The sequence below is a fragment of the Diceros bicornis genome, chromosome 12, assembly GCF_020826845.1.
Source record: "Diceros bicornis minor isolate mBicDic1 chromosome 12, mDicBic1.mat.cur, whole genome shotgun sequence".
Taxonomy (NCBI): domain Eukaryota; kingdom Metazoa; phylum Chordata; class Mammalia; order Perissodactyla; family Rhinocerotidae; genus Diceros; species Diceros bicornis.
Window position 1 is genome coordinate 4,635,982 of NC_080751.1, and position 17,959 is coordinate 4,653,940.

Below are 17,959 nucleotides of genomic sequence, written 5' to 3' on the forward strand. Positions count from 1 at the left end.
ACGGGCGTGAGGTGATATCTTAGTGTTGTTTTGATTTGCATTTCCCTGATAATTAGTGATGTTGAACATCTTTGCATGTGCCTATTAGCCATCTGTACATCTTCTCTGGAGAAGTGTCTGTTCATTTCCTCTGCCCATTTTTTGACCGGGTTGTTTGTTTTTTTGTTGTTCAGTTGTGTGAGTTCTTTGTATATTGTGGAGATTAACCCCTTGTCAGATACATGTTTTGCAAATATTTTCTCCCAGCTGGTGGGGTGTCTGTTCATCTTGATTCTGGTTTCATTTGTCTTGTAGAAGCTCTTTAATCTGATGAAGTCCCACTTGCTTATTTTTTCTTTAGTTTCCCTAGTCTGGGTAGGCATGTCATCTGAAAAGATTCCTTTATGACCAATGTCAAATAGTGTGTTGCCTATATTTTCTTCTATGAGTTTTATAGTTTCAGGTCTCACCTTCAGGTCTTTGATCCATTTTGAGTTAATTTTTGTGAATGGCGATAGCGGATGGTCCACTTTCATTCTTTTGCATGTGGCTGTCCAGTTTTCCCAACACCATTTATTGAAGAGACTTTCCTTTCTCCATTGTATGTTCTCAGCTCCTTTGTCGAAAATTAGCTGTCTGTATATGTGTGGTTTTATTTCTGGGCTTTCAATTCTGTTCCATTGATCTGTGTGTCTGTTTTTGTACCAGTACCATGCTGTTTCGATTACTATTGCTTTGTAGTATCTTTTGAAGTCAGGGATTGTGATGCCTCCAGCTTTGTTCTTTTTTCTTAGGATTGCTTTAGCTATTCGGGGTCTTTTGTTGCCCCATATGGAATTTTAGTATTCTTTCTTCTATTTCTGTGAAGAATGTCCTTGGGAGTCTGATTGGGATTGCATTGAATCTGTATTGCTTTAGGTAATATAGACATTTTAACTATGTTTATTCTTCCAATCCATGTGCATGGGATGTCTTTCCATTTCTTTATGTCATCATCGATTTCTTTCAATAATGTCGTGTAGTTTTCATTGTATAGGTCTTTCACCACCTTGGTAAGATTTATTCCTAGGTATTTTATTCTTTTTTATGCAACTGTAAATGGTATTATCTGTTTGAGCTCTCTTTCTGTTAGTTCATTATTAGCATACAGAAATGCAACTGATTTTTGTAGATTGATTTTGTACCCTGCGACTTTGCTGTAGTTATTCATTATTTCTAATAGTTTTCCAAGGGATTCTTCAGGGTTTTCTATATATAAAATCATGTCATCTGCAAATAGTGAGAGTTTCACTTCTTCCTTGCCTATTTGGATTCCTTTTATTCCTTTTTCTTGCCTAATTGCTCTGGCCAAAACCTCCAGTACTATGTTGAATAGGAGTAGTGAGAGTGGGCAGCCCTGCCTCATTCCTGTTCTCAGAGGAATGGCTTTCAGTCTTTCCCCGTTGAGTATGATGTTGGCTGTGGGTTTGTCATAAATACCCTTTATTATGTTGAGGTACTACTATGGGTGATTTTGTTTTTATCATCTCCCTTTCTGTATTTTCCAACTTTAATTATTATCTACCTAGAAAATATACTTATGACAAACACAAATTTTCTAAGAAAGAAATATAAGCTATATTATAAAGCATTTAGAAAACACAATCACATCAGCCTAACCCAAGTACTATTATCATTTTGGTATATCTCCATTTATTTAGACTTCTTGTGCATCTATTTTTTATTTACATCATCTACGGCCATTTTTAAAAAAAAATTAAGAAATATTTTTTCCACTTTATTGAGGTATAATTGACAAATAAAATTGTAAGATATTTAAAGTGTGATGATTTGATATGTGTATGTGGAGCCATCTTAAAATGGTGCATAGGGCAAGCCCGGTGGCATAGTGGTTAAGTTTACGCACTCCACTTTGGCGGTCCGGGGTTCCAGGTTTGGACACCAGGCGTGGACCTACACACTGCTCATCAAGCCACGCTGTGGCAGTGACCCATATGCAAAAAATAGAGAGGAATATTGGCACAGATGTTAGCTCAGGGACAATCTTCCTCAAGCAAAAAGAGGAAGATTGGTAACAGATGTTAGCTCAGGGCCAATCTTCCTCAGCAAAAAAATTAAAAAATAAACAATAAAAATACTGAATAGTATTATGAAATCCTGACTGCCCATGTGCTGTTGAGTTTGGCCTCATCAGAAGCTGGCAAACAGCACTGAATGGTGGCAGAGTTAAGTACAAAGCAGGGAATGTGAATTATACTTGAAAATGTAGGTATCCTCACTTAAATGCTCTGTGAGTTATTATCGGTTCCCATTAGGTAGCATCACTGTCCGGAAAATGGACTGGGATGCGGTGGGTTCACAGATGGGGAAAGGAAGGTAAACTTTTCCTTGGTCAGTCTGGGAAGACGTGGCCTCTGGGACTGATGAGCGAGAACTGCTCTCTTTGGGGCTAATGCAGGGAAGGCTCTTCATGAAGGCTACTGTCCCAGTGAAAGTTACCAGCTTCTCTCTCCTCAGCTGCCCCCAGAGGCAGGATGTCCGCAGCATAAACTCAGGCCAAGGGCAGGAACGCTGGGAACCACTCGTCACCTCCCAGTGGATAACCCCAGTACAAACAACACGCATGAGCCAAGGCACAGGTGTTCACTTGGCAAGGCAGCTGAGCCCAGATTTCTCCAAAGAAGAGCATCTCAGACCTAAGGGCTTCTGTCCAATCACACACCCACTCTCCTAACTCAAGTGATTCCCCTCTATTTCAGTCTGTTTCTAGAGCTGGTCCAAGCCATAGTTCTTCTTTAACCTCCTGGCCCCCCAGGAAGCAATGCGTCCCCTCTCCCTCTGTTCAGCATTTTCAAGCTCAAAGTGAAGCCGGCGCCCATGCAGCTCTGCCACACATGGAGCAGCCACCTCCCCACAAGTCCTGCCTCCACAGAATCTGATGTCCTCTCCAGCTGCTTCTTGAGTAACTAGTTTGAGGCTCTCATGAAGCCTCCTGGATCCTACTGATCACTCACTCTTCTCTTTTCTTCCTGATCCTGACTTCGAAGATCAGAAGGGTAAGGGTTTGTAGCTCAGGCAAAGATGAGCCTTAACTTTGTGGTATCACTCACAAAGCAGCCATAGACCGGCCAGCAGACTGCCCAGGAAAGAGACTCGGAGTTTCACGGCATTGCTAACTGTACCTGATTTACATAGTGAAGAAATCAGTTCTATCCACATTCAATTGTCTGTTTACTGATAGAGGTGACCTTCCCTTTGGGGGACCAGAAACGTTTTCAAGAGACTACGCTTAAACACAAGGTTTGGGGGAAAAAGGAAAACTGGGATTGTTCCTAAAACATCAGCCCACTCACAGCATTGTAATGCCCGTAGGAAGGGGATGGGATCTGAAATGGTCAGAGAGGCCAGAAGGGGGCCTGTCTTCCCCAAGGCTGGGGTATCTGCTGAGAATGCTCAACTGCAAAAGAATGAGGATTTCCAAGGACTTTTGGGCTCCAGCTGCAACAACTGATGTTACTCTCATCCCAACATCTGGGACAGATGATCAGCTAGGGGGAAGAGTGTTTTGGCAGAAGGAACGCCAGTGCAGTGGCCTTGAGGGGGGCAGTCCGCTCGGCACGTTAGAGGAACCACAGGAGGCCAGTGGACTGGAGCAGAGAAGAAAACGAGGAGATCAAGGTCTATATTAAGGTATTAACAAATACTTTCTGAGCTCCTAATACATGGCAAGCCTTGTGCTACAGGCTATGAAAGACTGTAGCAAGATGAATGAATCAAGAGTCTGCAGGCCAACAGGAGAGAGAAGATGCTCAGGGGACTGGAATGTGCTTCAGGTCCTCCAAACAGTGCTACATTTTTGAGGTCTTCAAATTGGACTCGGCCTAAAATTCTTGGGATAAATCTTTCCTTATCAAAACTCTCCCTTTTCCACTGTTTGCTGGCATTAAAGATGGCAAAAGAGAACCCTGAAGTTACCTTTATCTTTGTTCCTTTGGCATTGGCCTTTTTTTTCCTGCATAGATGTTTGTAGGAAAAAAATTTTAACCCTTGCAATTCAAATTATTGCCAAGATGTGTCTAGGTGAATGTCAATTTTCATTTATTTTGTAGAATTCAGGTGAGCTCTTTCAATCTATAAATTCAAGTTTTTGTTTAAAAGGCCCAGTTTAACTTTCTTCTCTTATTGCCTTTTGTTGTTTTCTTTTTTAATAATTTTATTTATTTATTTTTCCTCCTAAAGCCCCAGTAGATAGTTGTATGTCATAGCTGCACATCCTTCTAGTTGCTGTATGTGGGACACGGCCTCAGCATGGCCGGAACAGCGGTGCATCGGTGCGCGCCCGGGATCTGAACCCCGGGCCGCCAGCAGCGGAGCGTGCGTGCTTAACTGCTAAGCCACCGGGCCGGCCCCCTTTTGTTGTTTTCATCTCTTCCTCAGGAACACTATTTGTAGATTGTTTTTTTACTCTCTCTCCTCTATTTATCATCATCATCTTCATCAGTGTTATCAACGCACAGAGTTGACTTGTCACAAGGTCCATTCTGCTCCACGCTAAGATTAATGAGCTGGGGGATATGAGCAAGGATTCTAAAAACCCAAACCTCAATAGCAGAAACTAATAAAAGAAATGATGGAGGCAGATAGTCGTCAATGCCTACCAAAACTAGTGGGCGAGTTTTATGAGAAACAGGACATGTACAAATCTTCAAAGCCTCTCCCCACAGAGCACTAATTAATTACAAAGGGAAAAGGAGTAACTTCACAGTGGAAACACATGGCAGACACCACCTTAACCAAACGATCAAAGCTAACATCACCGACATTGGGACAAACGGACACTGCAGGCCCGCTGAGGAGGACACGACCCAGTGCCGTGGTGTCTTGCCAAACATACACAGCCTGAGTCTAACCACGAGGAAACAGCAGACAGACCCAAATTGAGGGACATTCTACAAAATAGCTGGGCTGTACTCAAAAAATGTCAAGGTAGGAAAGACAAAGGCTGAGGAACTCTGCCAGATTAAAGGAGACTGAAGAGATATGACAACCAAATGTGATATGTGATCCTGGATTGAACTCCAGTCCAGGAAAAAACACATATGCTATAATGGACAGTATTGGGACATTTGCCAAAATCTGAATATATATTGGGTGTTACATAATAATATGAAATGTTAATTTATTGATTCTGATAACTGTACTGTGGTCCTTGTAAGATGATATCTTTGTTCTTAGGAAATACATCAAAAGTATTTAGGGGTAAAGGGCCATAATGTCTCCAACTTACTCTCAAATTGTTAAATATATATGTGTGTGTGTGTGTATGTCTGTGTTTACACATACATATGGAGGTGGGAGGTGGGAAGAGGGGCAAAATTTCTGAATCTAAAAGATAAAGAGTATATGGGAGTTCCTTGTATTATTCTTGCAATTTTTCTGGAAGTTTAAAATTATATCCAAATAAAAAATTAATACTGTGTAATAAGAACTGAAATCAGTACTGAAGGTAGAACAGAGCAGCAACAGGCCATGTGCTGAGTTGTGGAGTGTTTTGGGTCTATTGGTGAGAAGACGGAGAAAGTACAATTTTAAAAGGGAAATCTCAATGGATGTTTTTAATTGAGAACTGGCATGCTAAGCAAAGTGAGGCTTCTCTGCTCAGAGGTGGAGCAGTGAGACAGCCATTCTTCAGCATGGGGGCTTCCAGGCACTGGCATGACAGTCAGTCATTGGACATGAAGCTCTGCAACTTGCTTCTGAGAGTGGCCCCAACGCTTAATGCTCAAACAGGGAGTGCACTAACATTTAATGAAGCATTTTGGTCATCATCTAGAAAGCAAGTTACAGGTGCATGCACAAACAGACACAGAAAAGAGACTGAAATGCTTATAACAAAATGTTTACGGGTTGTGGGATTACAGATCTTTTTCTGTGCATTCAGGCATTTTCTCAAGTGTTCTACACAGCAAATGCATTACTTTTATGGTTTCAAAAAAAGATTTAATTAAAAAAATCCTGAATGAGGATTCTCAGAAGAGGATTGGACCCAAGGGTAGAGAGGGGTTTAGAAGGGGTATCAACCTTTCCCCAGACCATTTATTCTTCTATTCATTCAACAAATGCTCCTGAGTACCTCCTCTGTGCCAGGCATGATGACAGGTGCTGGGTAAACAAATGTGAATAAAACAGTTGCGATTCCTATCTTTGTGTTGGTTATATTCTGTAAGTGCATGTATTTGTCTTGTGTGGGTGGGCACAGTGCTCCAGGGAAAGAGTGGAGGGAAGGACAGAGGCCAGGCACACAGGGCCATGGTGAGGGGTCTGGATACCAGTCTATATACGAGGAGACCACAGTGATCAGACACTATGAACAGTTACATATAAAATACCACTGTTACTTAGGTTTTAGAGTTTGTTTTGAAGGCACAAAATCCAAGTAGTAATAACACATAACTCCATCCCCACCTGGGCCCCGTTATGGCTTGTTTATACACATTTCCTCGATAGGGAGCTTCGACATGACTTACTTAATCTCTGCAAAAATGCAGGCTGCTTCCTTCATTTGCTCTTCTCCCAGGGCAAAGCTCACCTTAAAATACTTTGCTCATAATTATAAAAGAAATTTCATAACCAAGTGTTTTCATTTTCCTAGAAAAAAGCCAGCGCACAAACCTCTGCGACTACTTTTGGTAACCTTCAAGTCCTACTTACAGCTCTAGCCTGGAGAAACTGGCACCTAGCAAACTGGGATCGTCAAATTCCTTCCCCTTTGCCTCTGATTTGCGATTACGGTATTGATTCTCAATTCTGACTGCCCCCTAGAATCTCCTGGGGAGCTTAAAAAACTTAAGATACTAGCCCCACCCCAGACCAATTGAATCACGTCCTTGGGAAATTAGATGCTAAATTCTATAGGCTCATTATCTCTGTTACCTTTGCAATCTGTCCATTGGATCTGGCACCTAATTCAGGCCCTCATCATCTCTTAGTCTGCTAATTAAAACCATATTTTAATTGTTCTTTCCTTCTCTTAGTAATAGTAGTAAGCTAACAGTTATTGAAGGCTTACTTTGTGTTAGCCACAATTCTAAACTCATTACAAGGCACTGGCTCATCTTCTCACAACTTGGAGGTCAAGTCCTCTTCTAATTCCCATTATATAGATGAGGAAATTGAGGTACAGAGAGATGAGGTAATATGCCTGAAGCTGCACAAACAGAAAGAGGCAGAGCTTAGATTCACACCCACTGCATTCTACAGCCTCCAGCACATCTGTCATCCTCCCCAGGTATCTCAGGCTTTGCTCCTCCAGGTACACGTATCTCAGAAGTTAGAAGGAATGAGATGCTCTGACTAGAAAATTGAAAACGGTGGTCTTCTCCCAATCTGTAGAATTTCATGATAATCTTAAGGTTTTCTCCCATAAATGTTACTGAAGCTTTTGAGGGCTGTTTCTGCTTTTCTATGTTAGAATATAGAGTATAATAATATACACTTTACTAAAGAACTATCCATTTTGTTATCTACAATGTAACGTATCAACTGTCCACGCTTCTCCACTCTCGGACCATGCTGAGTCAGCATCTGCAGAGCACACGCGGCAATGGTTGGATATTTGTTTGGCAGTTGGAGCTATAGGTATAGAACCTTGCTGAGAGTTTGGGAATTTCGTATATTTTTATGTCACTTACACTGAGATAACAAGTGAGGACGAGAAGCTGACTTATTTGAGCAAAAGAGTCTAGAAAGAAAATGGAAGCTTAGAGAGGGCCAAAAACTGATCCAGTGTGTTAATACAGTCTCCCAGAGCCAACGAAAGGAAGATTACAGGAAGCAGAGGGTTGTGATACTGTCAGACGACATGTGTGTTGAGAAAAAGGAGGGGAAATGATTGGATTTAGGTATGAGATGGCATTTGGAGAGCTGAGCCAGGCTGCAGTGGATTGGCAGAATAAATGACTCGGGGATGAAGGCGGAAAGTCTAGCTCTTGTGTGAGAAGTTGCGCAGTAAACATTAGAAGGAAAATAGGATAATGCTCACAGGAGGAGAAGGACTGGACACAGGCTTTTTTTTTTTTTTTTTTGTGAGGAGATCAGCCCTGAGCTAACATCCGCCAATCCTCCTCTTTTTTTTGCTGAGGAAGACGGCCCTGGGCTAACATCTGTGCCTATCTTCCTCCACTTTATATGGGACGCCGCCACAGCATGGCTTACCAAGCAGTGCGTCGGTGCGCGCCCGGGATCCGAACCAGCGAACCCCGGGCCGCCGCAGCGGAGCGCGCGCACTTAACCGCTTGCGCCACCGGGCCGGCCCCTGGACACAGGCTTTTTATTTTATTTTCGGAGATGGATTGCTTTGTGCAACAGGAAGGATGGGAAACTCAGAGCACCTGTGTTAGTTTTAAAGGGAACTCACTGCCTCTAAAAGTAGATGGAGAGGCCAGCCCTGTGGCTTAGCGGTTAAGTGCGCGCGCTCCGCTACCGGCGGCCCGGGTTCGGATCCCGGGCGCGCACCGATGCACCGCTTCTCCGGCCATGCTGAGGCCGCGTCCCACATATGGCAACTAGAAGGATGTGTGGCTATGACATACAACTATCTACTGGGACTTTGGGGAAATAAAAGGAGGACTGGCAATAGATGTTAGCTCAGATCCGGTCTTCCTCAGCAAAAAGAGGAGGATTAGCATGGATGTTAGCTCAGGGCTGATCTTCCTCACACACACACAAAAAAAAGTAGATGGAGATTTGAGACAATTTGCAGAAAGACAATATATGGAGGGCAGAGAGGAAAGAGGGCCCTGCCATCTCGGGGTCTGCTGGAGTGGGCTGGGGGATGCCACAGGGTAGGTGGGGGGGTGAGCAAAAATTTGAAACGGTTAGAGAGAGACAGCTGTGCTGGGAGGGGACAGGTCAGGTTTGTGGTAGGGGGATGTGGGGTGCCATGTCCTCCACCGTGACTCACTCACGCCACTAGAGGGCAGCTGTACCTCGCGCTTGGCCATCCCAGATGGGAATCTGGAGGGCCAAAGGCACCACTCCGGCCTATTCCTGGGATGCTTGTTCAACAGGCTGTTCATGTCTTAGTGACTGGCCACAGAACCTCTCAGGGGCAGCCTGCACTGGACGGCTGGCCCTGCCGCTCACTGCTCCCCACACAGTCACTGGTCCCTCCTAGAGACTGTGTGAAACAGCAATCACTGCCTGTCTCCAGTGGACGGCTCTGACGATCATCTGAGAACTACCCAGGATGTTGCTCTGTAAATGACCAAGGGCTCTGCCCCTGTAAGCTGGTCTCATGATTACTGGGAATCATATGGGCTTGCTGCGCCATTATTGACCTTTCTATAGATACCTTCTTTCTCCTCAACTAAACTCTAAGCTTTCAATGAAAAAGGACTATCTGGATATCTTAAAATGTCCTGAATGAGAAGATATAATATGTCTGAGATTTGCTTTAAAACAACTCAGTGTGGTGGGTGGGGGAGTGTGGGTGAAGGGAACAGTTGAAATCTTCCATAATAAAGTTTTAAAAAGCATCGTGTATTCCCAGGCCTCCTGGTCTGTGAAATAGATCGGTCGTGCAGGCTGCGGTTCCTTCTAGCAGCACTCTCTCTGATTCTGAGTCACTGTACAGTGGGTAACACCAGTTAGCTTGCAGGGTGCATGGGTCTTCAGGCAAGGGTTGCCCCAAGCTCTTAAGAAAAGTCCATGAAAGGGGAGGGCGAGGTCCCAGGAACATCTCTTATCTGCTCTCGATTTCAGTCCATTGCAAGTCCTGAGGTGGCGAAGAGACCTGCTCGGACCCCATTGCTCCTGCCCCCCAGGACCACCCAGACCTTCCTCTGCAGCCCGTGCTGCCCCAGGGCTTGGCAGGAGAGCCTCAGCTGCCCTGAGGGGTTTTTGTTTGCACGTTTTAATTAATTCTTTCCTATAACATCCTGTACAGAAGAATCTCTTCAACTGTTGCCTTGCAGCTATGAGGGAGGAGAGGAGGCAATACTGAACGAGCTCCAACAAGAGAGAAAGGAGAATACCGCTGCCCAGGCAGAGAGGGCAGAGGGATTCTGATGGCAGTGGGAAGGACCAGGGTTACCAGCCAGGGTCGGGGCGGCCCTTCCAACCACACAGCATCCCAGGTGGTACGTGCACTTGTGTTGAGGTGGAAGGGGTAGGGAACCCCTGACCCTCAGCTCTTCCTCCATGTGCTCACACACTTGAGGTAACACCTCTAGACCCCACAGCTTCTGGAAGGTGGAGGGGAGACAGTGACATGCGACGGGGGGAGTGAGAGTGTCCCTTCAGCGCTTTAAGGAGAAACAGACTTACCAAATGTGCTGGGGACGGTGACCGGGTGTCCTTGACTGTGGTACTGGAGGGGACATCGAGGAGGGGCCATTTCATCTGCAGGTACTGCACAGGGGACAGAAAGAACAAGGCAGCTGGTGAGACGAGGCCTCGTGCGCCCAACGTGAGCAGAGGAGGGGCTCCGCAGCTGGGCTGCTGGCGGTTCAGGGAGGCGATTCATTCTAACGGCGCACGCTCCTTCCGGGGTCAATGTCCAAATGAAGATCGCAGGATAGAGCATACACCGATAATCACCACTGCCACCATCAGCCCCTCCATCATTCTGGGGGGATTCAGATGACAGCACAACCGACCAAAGTGTTCAAAGGATCTACTGGTGAGGGTCAAGTCCTCCCTGCTCTAGCCCTGGGACAAGCAGGGCTCATCTGGGGAGCAGAGGCTCCCAGACGGCGACCCCGCCCCATTCATGTCCATCTCTTATAGCACCACACACAAAGCTCCCTAAGAAACAGCCTCTCCAGAAGGATCTGGTGAATGAATGAATAAAAACCATCTGCCTGACACTTGCAGGGTCATGGGTAATATCTGTTCATACTCAAGATGCTGAACTTCACTTCATTATAGTGTTTCTCAACCTTGAAAAGATTATCTGGTACCATACCCTCTCTCAGGTGTTACTGCAGAAAATCCAAACCAAACAGTAAATCTCACACACACCCACACACACTGAGACACACTTTCTTTATATGAAAAGCCTCTCCTCAACCCCGGCATGGCACGGTCTTTGGCAAGAACCTGGAAAGGAGTGAGTGGAGAGGCAGTGAGGGGCACTGGGTGAGTGCCTGGGCTCTGGAGTCAAGCGTTCATGGGTTTAGGTTCTCACTCTGTCATTGTAGGCTATGTGATCCTAGACAAGTGTCTTAACAACTCTGAGTCTCAGTTTCTTCATCTGTAAGGCAAGGCTATTATCTCTAACTTTACAGGTTGTTAGAAGAATTAGGGACAATGTCAAGGATTGAACACAGTGATTTGCACGTGGGAGACATTTGATAAATGGCAGCTATTATTTTCATAAGCAAACCATTAGTCTTTGCCAGAGGCAAAAGCACACATGTTGTCTTAGGGTCAACAATGACATGGTGCTTCTGGGCTGCAGACCAGCTATGCAGTCTCTACAGAATTCTTGACGCTACTTGGAAAACTAAAGCTCTAATAGGAAGTGGTGGCTCCAGGAGGAGTTTCGTAGAGAGACAGAAAGAAGTCTTTGAATCATCCCTTGCCTTGGTCATCAATTTCAGGGGTAAAAAAATCATCATTTGGCCTTGAGCTCTTTTTTTTTTTTTTTTTTTTTTTTTTTTTTTGTGAGGAAGATCACCCTGAGCTAACATCCGTGCTAATCCTCCTCTTTTTGCTGAGGAAGACTGACCCTGGGCTAACATCTGTGCCCATATTCCTCTACTTTATATGGGATGCTGCCACAGCATGGCCTGACAAGCGGTGCGTTGGTGCACGCCCGGGATCCGAACCCAGGCCATCAGCAGCGGAGCGCGCGCACTTAACCGCTAAGCCATAGGGCCAGCCCACTGGCCTTGAGCTTTGTGCATAGGATCAGGGAGGTAGGACGGGCAGTGCCCTAGAAGGTCCCTTTGCTCTTCGTCAACCACAAAACTGAATGAGAGGGCAGGGGCTGGGCTTTCCAAAAGGTGTCCACAGGCAGAAACAACAACCCAAAGACACATCTACCAAGGGCCAGCAAGTGGCACAGACAGCAGGTGGGATGGGCCAAGCAGGTCTGGCTGTGGGGGGTCTTGTGGGAGGTGGGAATGAAAGGGGGTACTGGGGACCCTGTGAATAAGGATGGTCTTTCCACTGTGGGCCGTCTGGTTCCCTCACCCCCATCCCTTATCCTGAGTCTCACCTCTGGCCCTGTCCTCTGCTGATCCTATCTTCTTCCTCCCTTCCCACTGCCACTCATCTCTTTCCCTACCCAGAGAGCCTACACTTCCTGGTTGAACTAACGGGACTGAAATGCCTTTGGCAGGTTAAAAGCATTGGAGAAATATCGATACCATTATTTAAAACTCATTTCCTCAGTGAATAATGACATTTGGGCCACACTGGCAGTTTTCAAAGCATTTTCACACACATAACCCAGTTTAATCTTCACAACAAACCCTGCTATTACAAGCAGGGGTGACTGTCCCAAATTCTCAGATGAGCTAACAGAGGGCAATACAGGGCAAATGACTTGCCCAACTTGATGATGGGAGCTGCAGCTGAGGTCTCTTGACTTCAAATCCCACACTTTTCACTAGGATATGAGTCATAAAGCTTTTCATAACACTATCTTCTTGAACACCCCACCCCACCCCAGCCTCTGATGTGGTTTCTCTCTCCGTCTCTGTCTCACTCAAGCCTGCCCACACAGAAGCCGAATGAATACATGCACATCAGTATTCTCCTGTAGGGACACCTGAGGTGGCCAGAGCTTACACTTGAGTGCTAAACATCACACTTGTTTCTCCGGAAGCAACAACCTGAACATCCGTTTGTTTTTTAAAGTTGAATCACAATCACAAACATCAGGTGCTAAAGAGAAGTGTCCCAAAGAAGTGTCCACCCCCAACAGTAAACATGGTAGAAGGGTTCCTAAAATCTATCAGCTCTACTAGCATCTGGTTCCCTATTTAGAATCATAAAGACACACACTGAACACTTTTCACTCTTGGTGGCTTCCCAGGGATGTCCTCAGATCATATGGGGGTGGCCCAAAGGAATCTATCTGAATCCTAGTTTGGGACAATGCTGGAGTTTTGGGTCTTAAAGAATTCTATCAGCTGACCTTATGGGTTGTTAGGCACAGCAGGCTTGCAAGATCTAGCGCAGTTTCTCAACCTTGGTACTACTGACGTTCTAGGCTAGATAATTCTTTGTTGTGGGGGCTGTCCTGTGCATTGTAGGATATTTAGCAGCATCTCTGGCCTCTACCTACTAAATACCAGTAGCCCCCACTCTCCTGCCCAGTTGTGATAACCAAAAATGTCTCCAGACTTTGCCAAATGTCTCCCAGAGGGGCAAAAGTGCCTTCTTGATGAGAACCACTGCTCTAGTAGTTGAAGAGCTGGTGTCCACTATACTATGAGCTGCGAGAGGGTCTGTCTGCCTTGGTACTGGATCTGTTAAGCTACGAACATACACACAAACACACACACATTCACAGTAAGGGCTTCTAGAAGTAGCTACTATTTTGGGTTGTACATCATGTGCTTGGCATTTTACCTACCTAACAAGATGTCTGAACTTCTGGTGGGAGGAGACCACACTGGCCTCTTCTCCCCTTAGGGTTCACTCTCACTGACTTTAACTGAGACCTGGAAGCTTGAAGGGTGGGTGGAAATCTTTAGACCTGCCCACCACTGAAGTCTGGCCCCTTACAGATATGTCAGACAGGTGGGGAGAGGTTTCTGAGAATAGTGTGCATCTCGCACGGGACCCTTCCTGCTCCAGCCACTCCTAGGTGTTTGTGTTGGGGTGTGTGTTGTGTAGAGATTCATTCTGGGAGGTAGAGAAATGGAGGATTGTCACGTCCCCCTTTCTACTTTTCTGCCTTTTTAAGATTTTGAAACAAGTGATGAGGGTAGGGGTGGGAGAGGACCTATAAACTGTTGGAACCCCCTGCAGCTTCGCTAGAGAATATCTCTGGATTGTAATTCTGAGGAAGGAGCATTCTAAAGGGACAGCTGAGCTTCCCAGAACAATGAACTGGGCAGAAGGAGCCAGCAACACCCCTTGTAATCCTCCCCAACCTCAGCACCAGAAATTTGGAGGTGGCTGGGCAGTTCTGAATTCCTAGGTCAGGCCTAGCCCAACGTAGGATGGAAACAAAGCTCTTCTGGGCTGTAATTCTCATGAGGCCAGCCCCACGATCACTCCAGGGCTAATCACTTATTGGTGGGAGCATGTCCTTGGGCCTTAAGAGATGTGTGGCTTAGCCTAGATTCTTTGCACAGTAATGGCATGTGGGCAAATTAAAACTGCTGGTTTCTCCAAGCCCAGTCTAGGCTCCATCCACTGGCCACAACTGGCTCCTGACTAGTGTATCAGGGTCAGGCTGAAGTGCATAGTGAAGATGGTCCAGCTACATCCCTCCTGCGGGATGCTCTTCAGAATGTAAAACATGGGACATGTGTGGCATCAACGCAACTGATAGCCAAGCAACAGCAATGGCTACCACTTACAGGATGCCGCCTGTGGGATAAGTACTTCTTCTGATACTCAGAAAGAAAAAACCGGACCCAAATGGCAAGTACTACCACCCTTGATTTACATGTGCTGCTTAACACACTACTGTGTGTTGTGACTCTCTCCGAGACAGGACAGCAATTCTTCCCGAATCCGGGAAACTCTTTTTGGGGACCGAGGTTCCACGGAACACACTTGGGGAAATTCTGCTCTTGTGGTTCACGGTTAAGTAGAGTGAGGCTGTGGTTTCGAACCTGTCTTTACCTTGTTAAAAAAGGATGATTCTGTTCCTATTTTTTAAATCGTTTTCACTGGAACAGTTGTTGAACTCTCTCAGCATCTACTGAAACGGTCATGTGGTTGCTCTTATTTGACTCAGTCGTGAGCTGTACACAGAGTGATGGATTTTCGGACACTAAAGCACCCTCGCATCCCCAGGTGAACCCTATACAGTTGTGGCTTGTTCACTCTTGTACTATACTGTGGAATGCTAACCATGGGTGTTTTAAGATTTTTACTTCTAGGGCGGGCCCCGTGGCTTAGCGATTAAGTGCGCGCACTCTGCTGTTGGCGGCCCAGGTTCGGATCCCGGGCGCGCACCGACGCACCAGTTCTCTGGCCACGCTAAGGCCGCGTCCCACGTACAGCAACTAGAAGGATGTGCAACTATGACATACAACTATCTACTGGGGCTTCGGGGGTAAAAAAAAAGGAGGAGGCTTGGCAATAGATGTTAGCTCAGAGCCGGTCTTCCTCAGCAAAAAGAGGAGGATTAGCATGGATGTCAGCTCAGGGCTGATCTTCCTCACAAAAAAAAAAAAAAGATTTTTACTTCTACATTCCTCAGTAAGAATGAACAAAAGTTTTCTTCTTTTGTGACATCTTTATCAAGTGTTGCTATCGGTGTTATTTTGGCATTATTCTTTATAAGGGGTGCTGCTCCACTTCAACTTAATGTTCTGGGCCCCTCTCTGCACCTTGGGCCCCTCTCCAGTGCCCTCCTTGGGGTAAGCACTTGGCCAGGTGGGCTGTTTCCGCTGGACTCAGGTCTAGGGAAGGGTCCCCTGAAGGGTGCTCTCACCAGAGAGCTGGAGCCCCCTTTCCTGCAGGGAAGCAGAGCATCGGTCCTACAGAATCCCTGCTTAGCTCGAGGACTGTGCAGCAGATTAATTGCAGCTGTGCCCTGGAATTTCCCCAACATACAAATCTTCATGATGTAAAACAGCTGGGAGGAAATCCCAGCATGCCCCGTACAGAGGCAGAACTGCCAATGAGCTACGGAGATTAACCCTCCGCCTTCCAGAAGGCAGGGAGAGACCCTCCCCCAGCCATGCCCGCCTATTCCAAGCTTGCTTCGCTGTGGACAGGACTCTACAGGACTCTTGGTAACGCCCACATTCTCCCCATTCACACGTTCTCACAGAAGACCCTTTAAGCAGGGCCCAGGCAAGAGAGGAAGCAAAGCCTCATGTTACAGAATCAACAGCAGTGCTCCCAGAAGGGGCACACTGTGGTTTGAAGCAAGGATCTCCAAGCACTTCCCAGGTGAGAACACTCCACCCCACAGAATCCCTTCTGCTTCTCCTTCTTGGTGGGAGGTGCAGGCCTGGTGCAGAAAGAAAGGGCCCTTTTCTCCAGATTTCCTGTCTCGTGGATTTGTGCTTAGGGAGAAGCTTACTAGTTTAGGTGACCAGTCTTTCCTGCCTTTCTGGTCCCCCATGGTAAACAGACTCTGGGACCCCAGAGCCAGGGACCTTTAAACAAAGATGGTTTTCCCAGACCTCCATCCCAGGAGATGGTACGGTGCACACAGCCACCCAGGAAAACAGGCTAGAAACTCAAACCCCACTCTCTGACAGCTGTCCACCACACAGTGACAAGGACATTGTGCAAAATGCTCTCCACTTCCTTTTTTTTTTTAAATTTATTTATTTATTTTCCCCCTCAAAGCCCCAGTAGATAGTTGTGTCATAGCTGCACATCCTTCTAGTTGCTGTATGTGGGACGCGGCCTCAGCATGGCTGGAGAAGCAGTGCGTCAGTGCGCGCCTGGGATCCGAACCCGGGCTGCCAGCAGCGGAGCGCGTGCACTTAACTGCTAAGCCACGGGGCCAGCCGTCCACTTCCTTTTAAAGATGATTTCTAAAATGAAGAATCGTATTACAAATGAAAAATGTAAAAAATGATCAGTTTCTTCCTACTTTGCATTCTGTCACAATTGGGGATGTAATCATTGCTCATCAGGACTACTGCAGTGGCCTCCCAAACTCTACAAGAGCTTAGACTTCTAAAAACTAACCTATCAGATCTCTTTCTGGCTTAAAATCCTTCCCTGGTTGGTTGCTGGGTTGAGGGATAAAGTCCCTAAACTCACCAGCAGTCGGAGGCCAACCTATCCCTCGGGCTTCAACCCCCATGGCTTCCCGCACCCCCAACACCACCTACACTCAAGTAATTACTACACTCAGAAGGTGCCATATTGCTCAGCTGGTCCCTGGCCTGGTGTATCCTTTACTCATAGGAAACTCTAACCCCTTCTTTAAAACCTAGCTCCAAGGTCACCTTCCTGGACAAGACTTCTGCAGCTTCCCACAAGAATCAGTCACTCACACCTCTGCACCCCAGCTGTGCTTTGCTGTTCCTGGGGCACTCAGCACGCTGTGTTATCCACATGCAAATTCCGTCTGTCCTTGAGACTGTAAGCTCCTCAAGGGTCACGTCCACGTCCCCAATTCCTCGCCCAGAAGCCAGGGTTCATGATGCATCCAGACCCTGCCCCACCTTGCGCTTAAGCACTTTATCAACCTCAGAAACCCCAGTTTTCACGTGTGTAACACTGGGTTGTCCAGCCTCTTCCTAAATCCTTTAGAGACATGGAACGCACGTGTCAGGGCCCCTTTCACTCTTGAGCAATTGGTTCTCACATTAATTGGCTTAGTATTGCCAAGAATTTGTAAACGCAGCTTGGAAGCTGTGATACCCAACCCTGCCAGTTCCTGGAGGCCTGTTTAAGAACCTCTATCTTCAGTCAAAATGGACATAAGTTGATCTAAACTTGCAAGTATACCAATGTTGAGCAATGAACTCATTAATGAGGACACAGAAAAGCTTTCCCAAGTGGGAACAAATGTTTAGTTTCTAGAAGTCACTGAGGAAGATAAAATGAAAGTATTAGGAGAACTGGTTTCCAAGCATGACGGATTAGACAAAATTCCAGAAGTATAAAAAATAAGGTTTATGCACTTATCCCTCATTTTCTTTACTAAAGATGAGTAGTTTCTGCATTTGCTTAGTTTTATGGATGGCACGACATCCCAAAAACCCTCTTTGATTGACTCAAGTGTAGAAGGTTGAGTTCCTTCTTGAGGTTTTGTTGATAGGTGAGTTGTTACAAATAAATCCAAAATGTATTAAAATAAGCTACTTTTCAATTT

At 46.0% G+C, this 17,959-nt stretch overlaps 1 protein-coding gene across 2 annotated transcripts in view; it reads right to left on the reverse strand.

Annotated features, from left to right (window-relative positions):
• TCF7L1 (transcription factor 7 like 1) overlaps positions 1-17,959 on the reverse strand; it is a 153,496-nt gene that overhangs the window by 10,544 nt on the left and 124,993 nt on the right. For both annotated transcript variants that reach the window (XM_058550809.1, XM_058550810.1), the window contains one exon: positions 10,306-10,389. In XM_058550809.1, the coding sequence (XP_058406792.1) occupies positions 10,306-10,389 (84 nt within the window). The remainder of the gene's footprint in view (positions 1-10,305; positions 10,390-17,959) is intronic.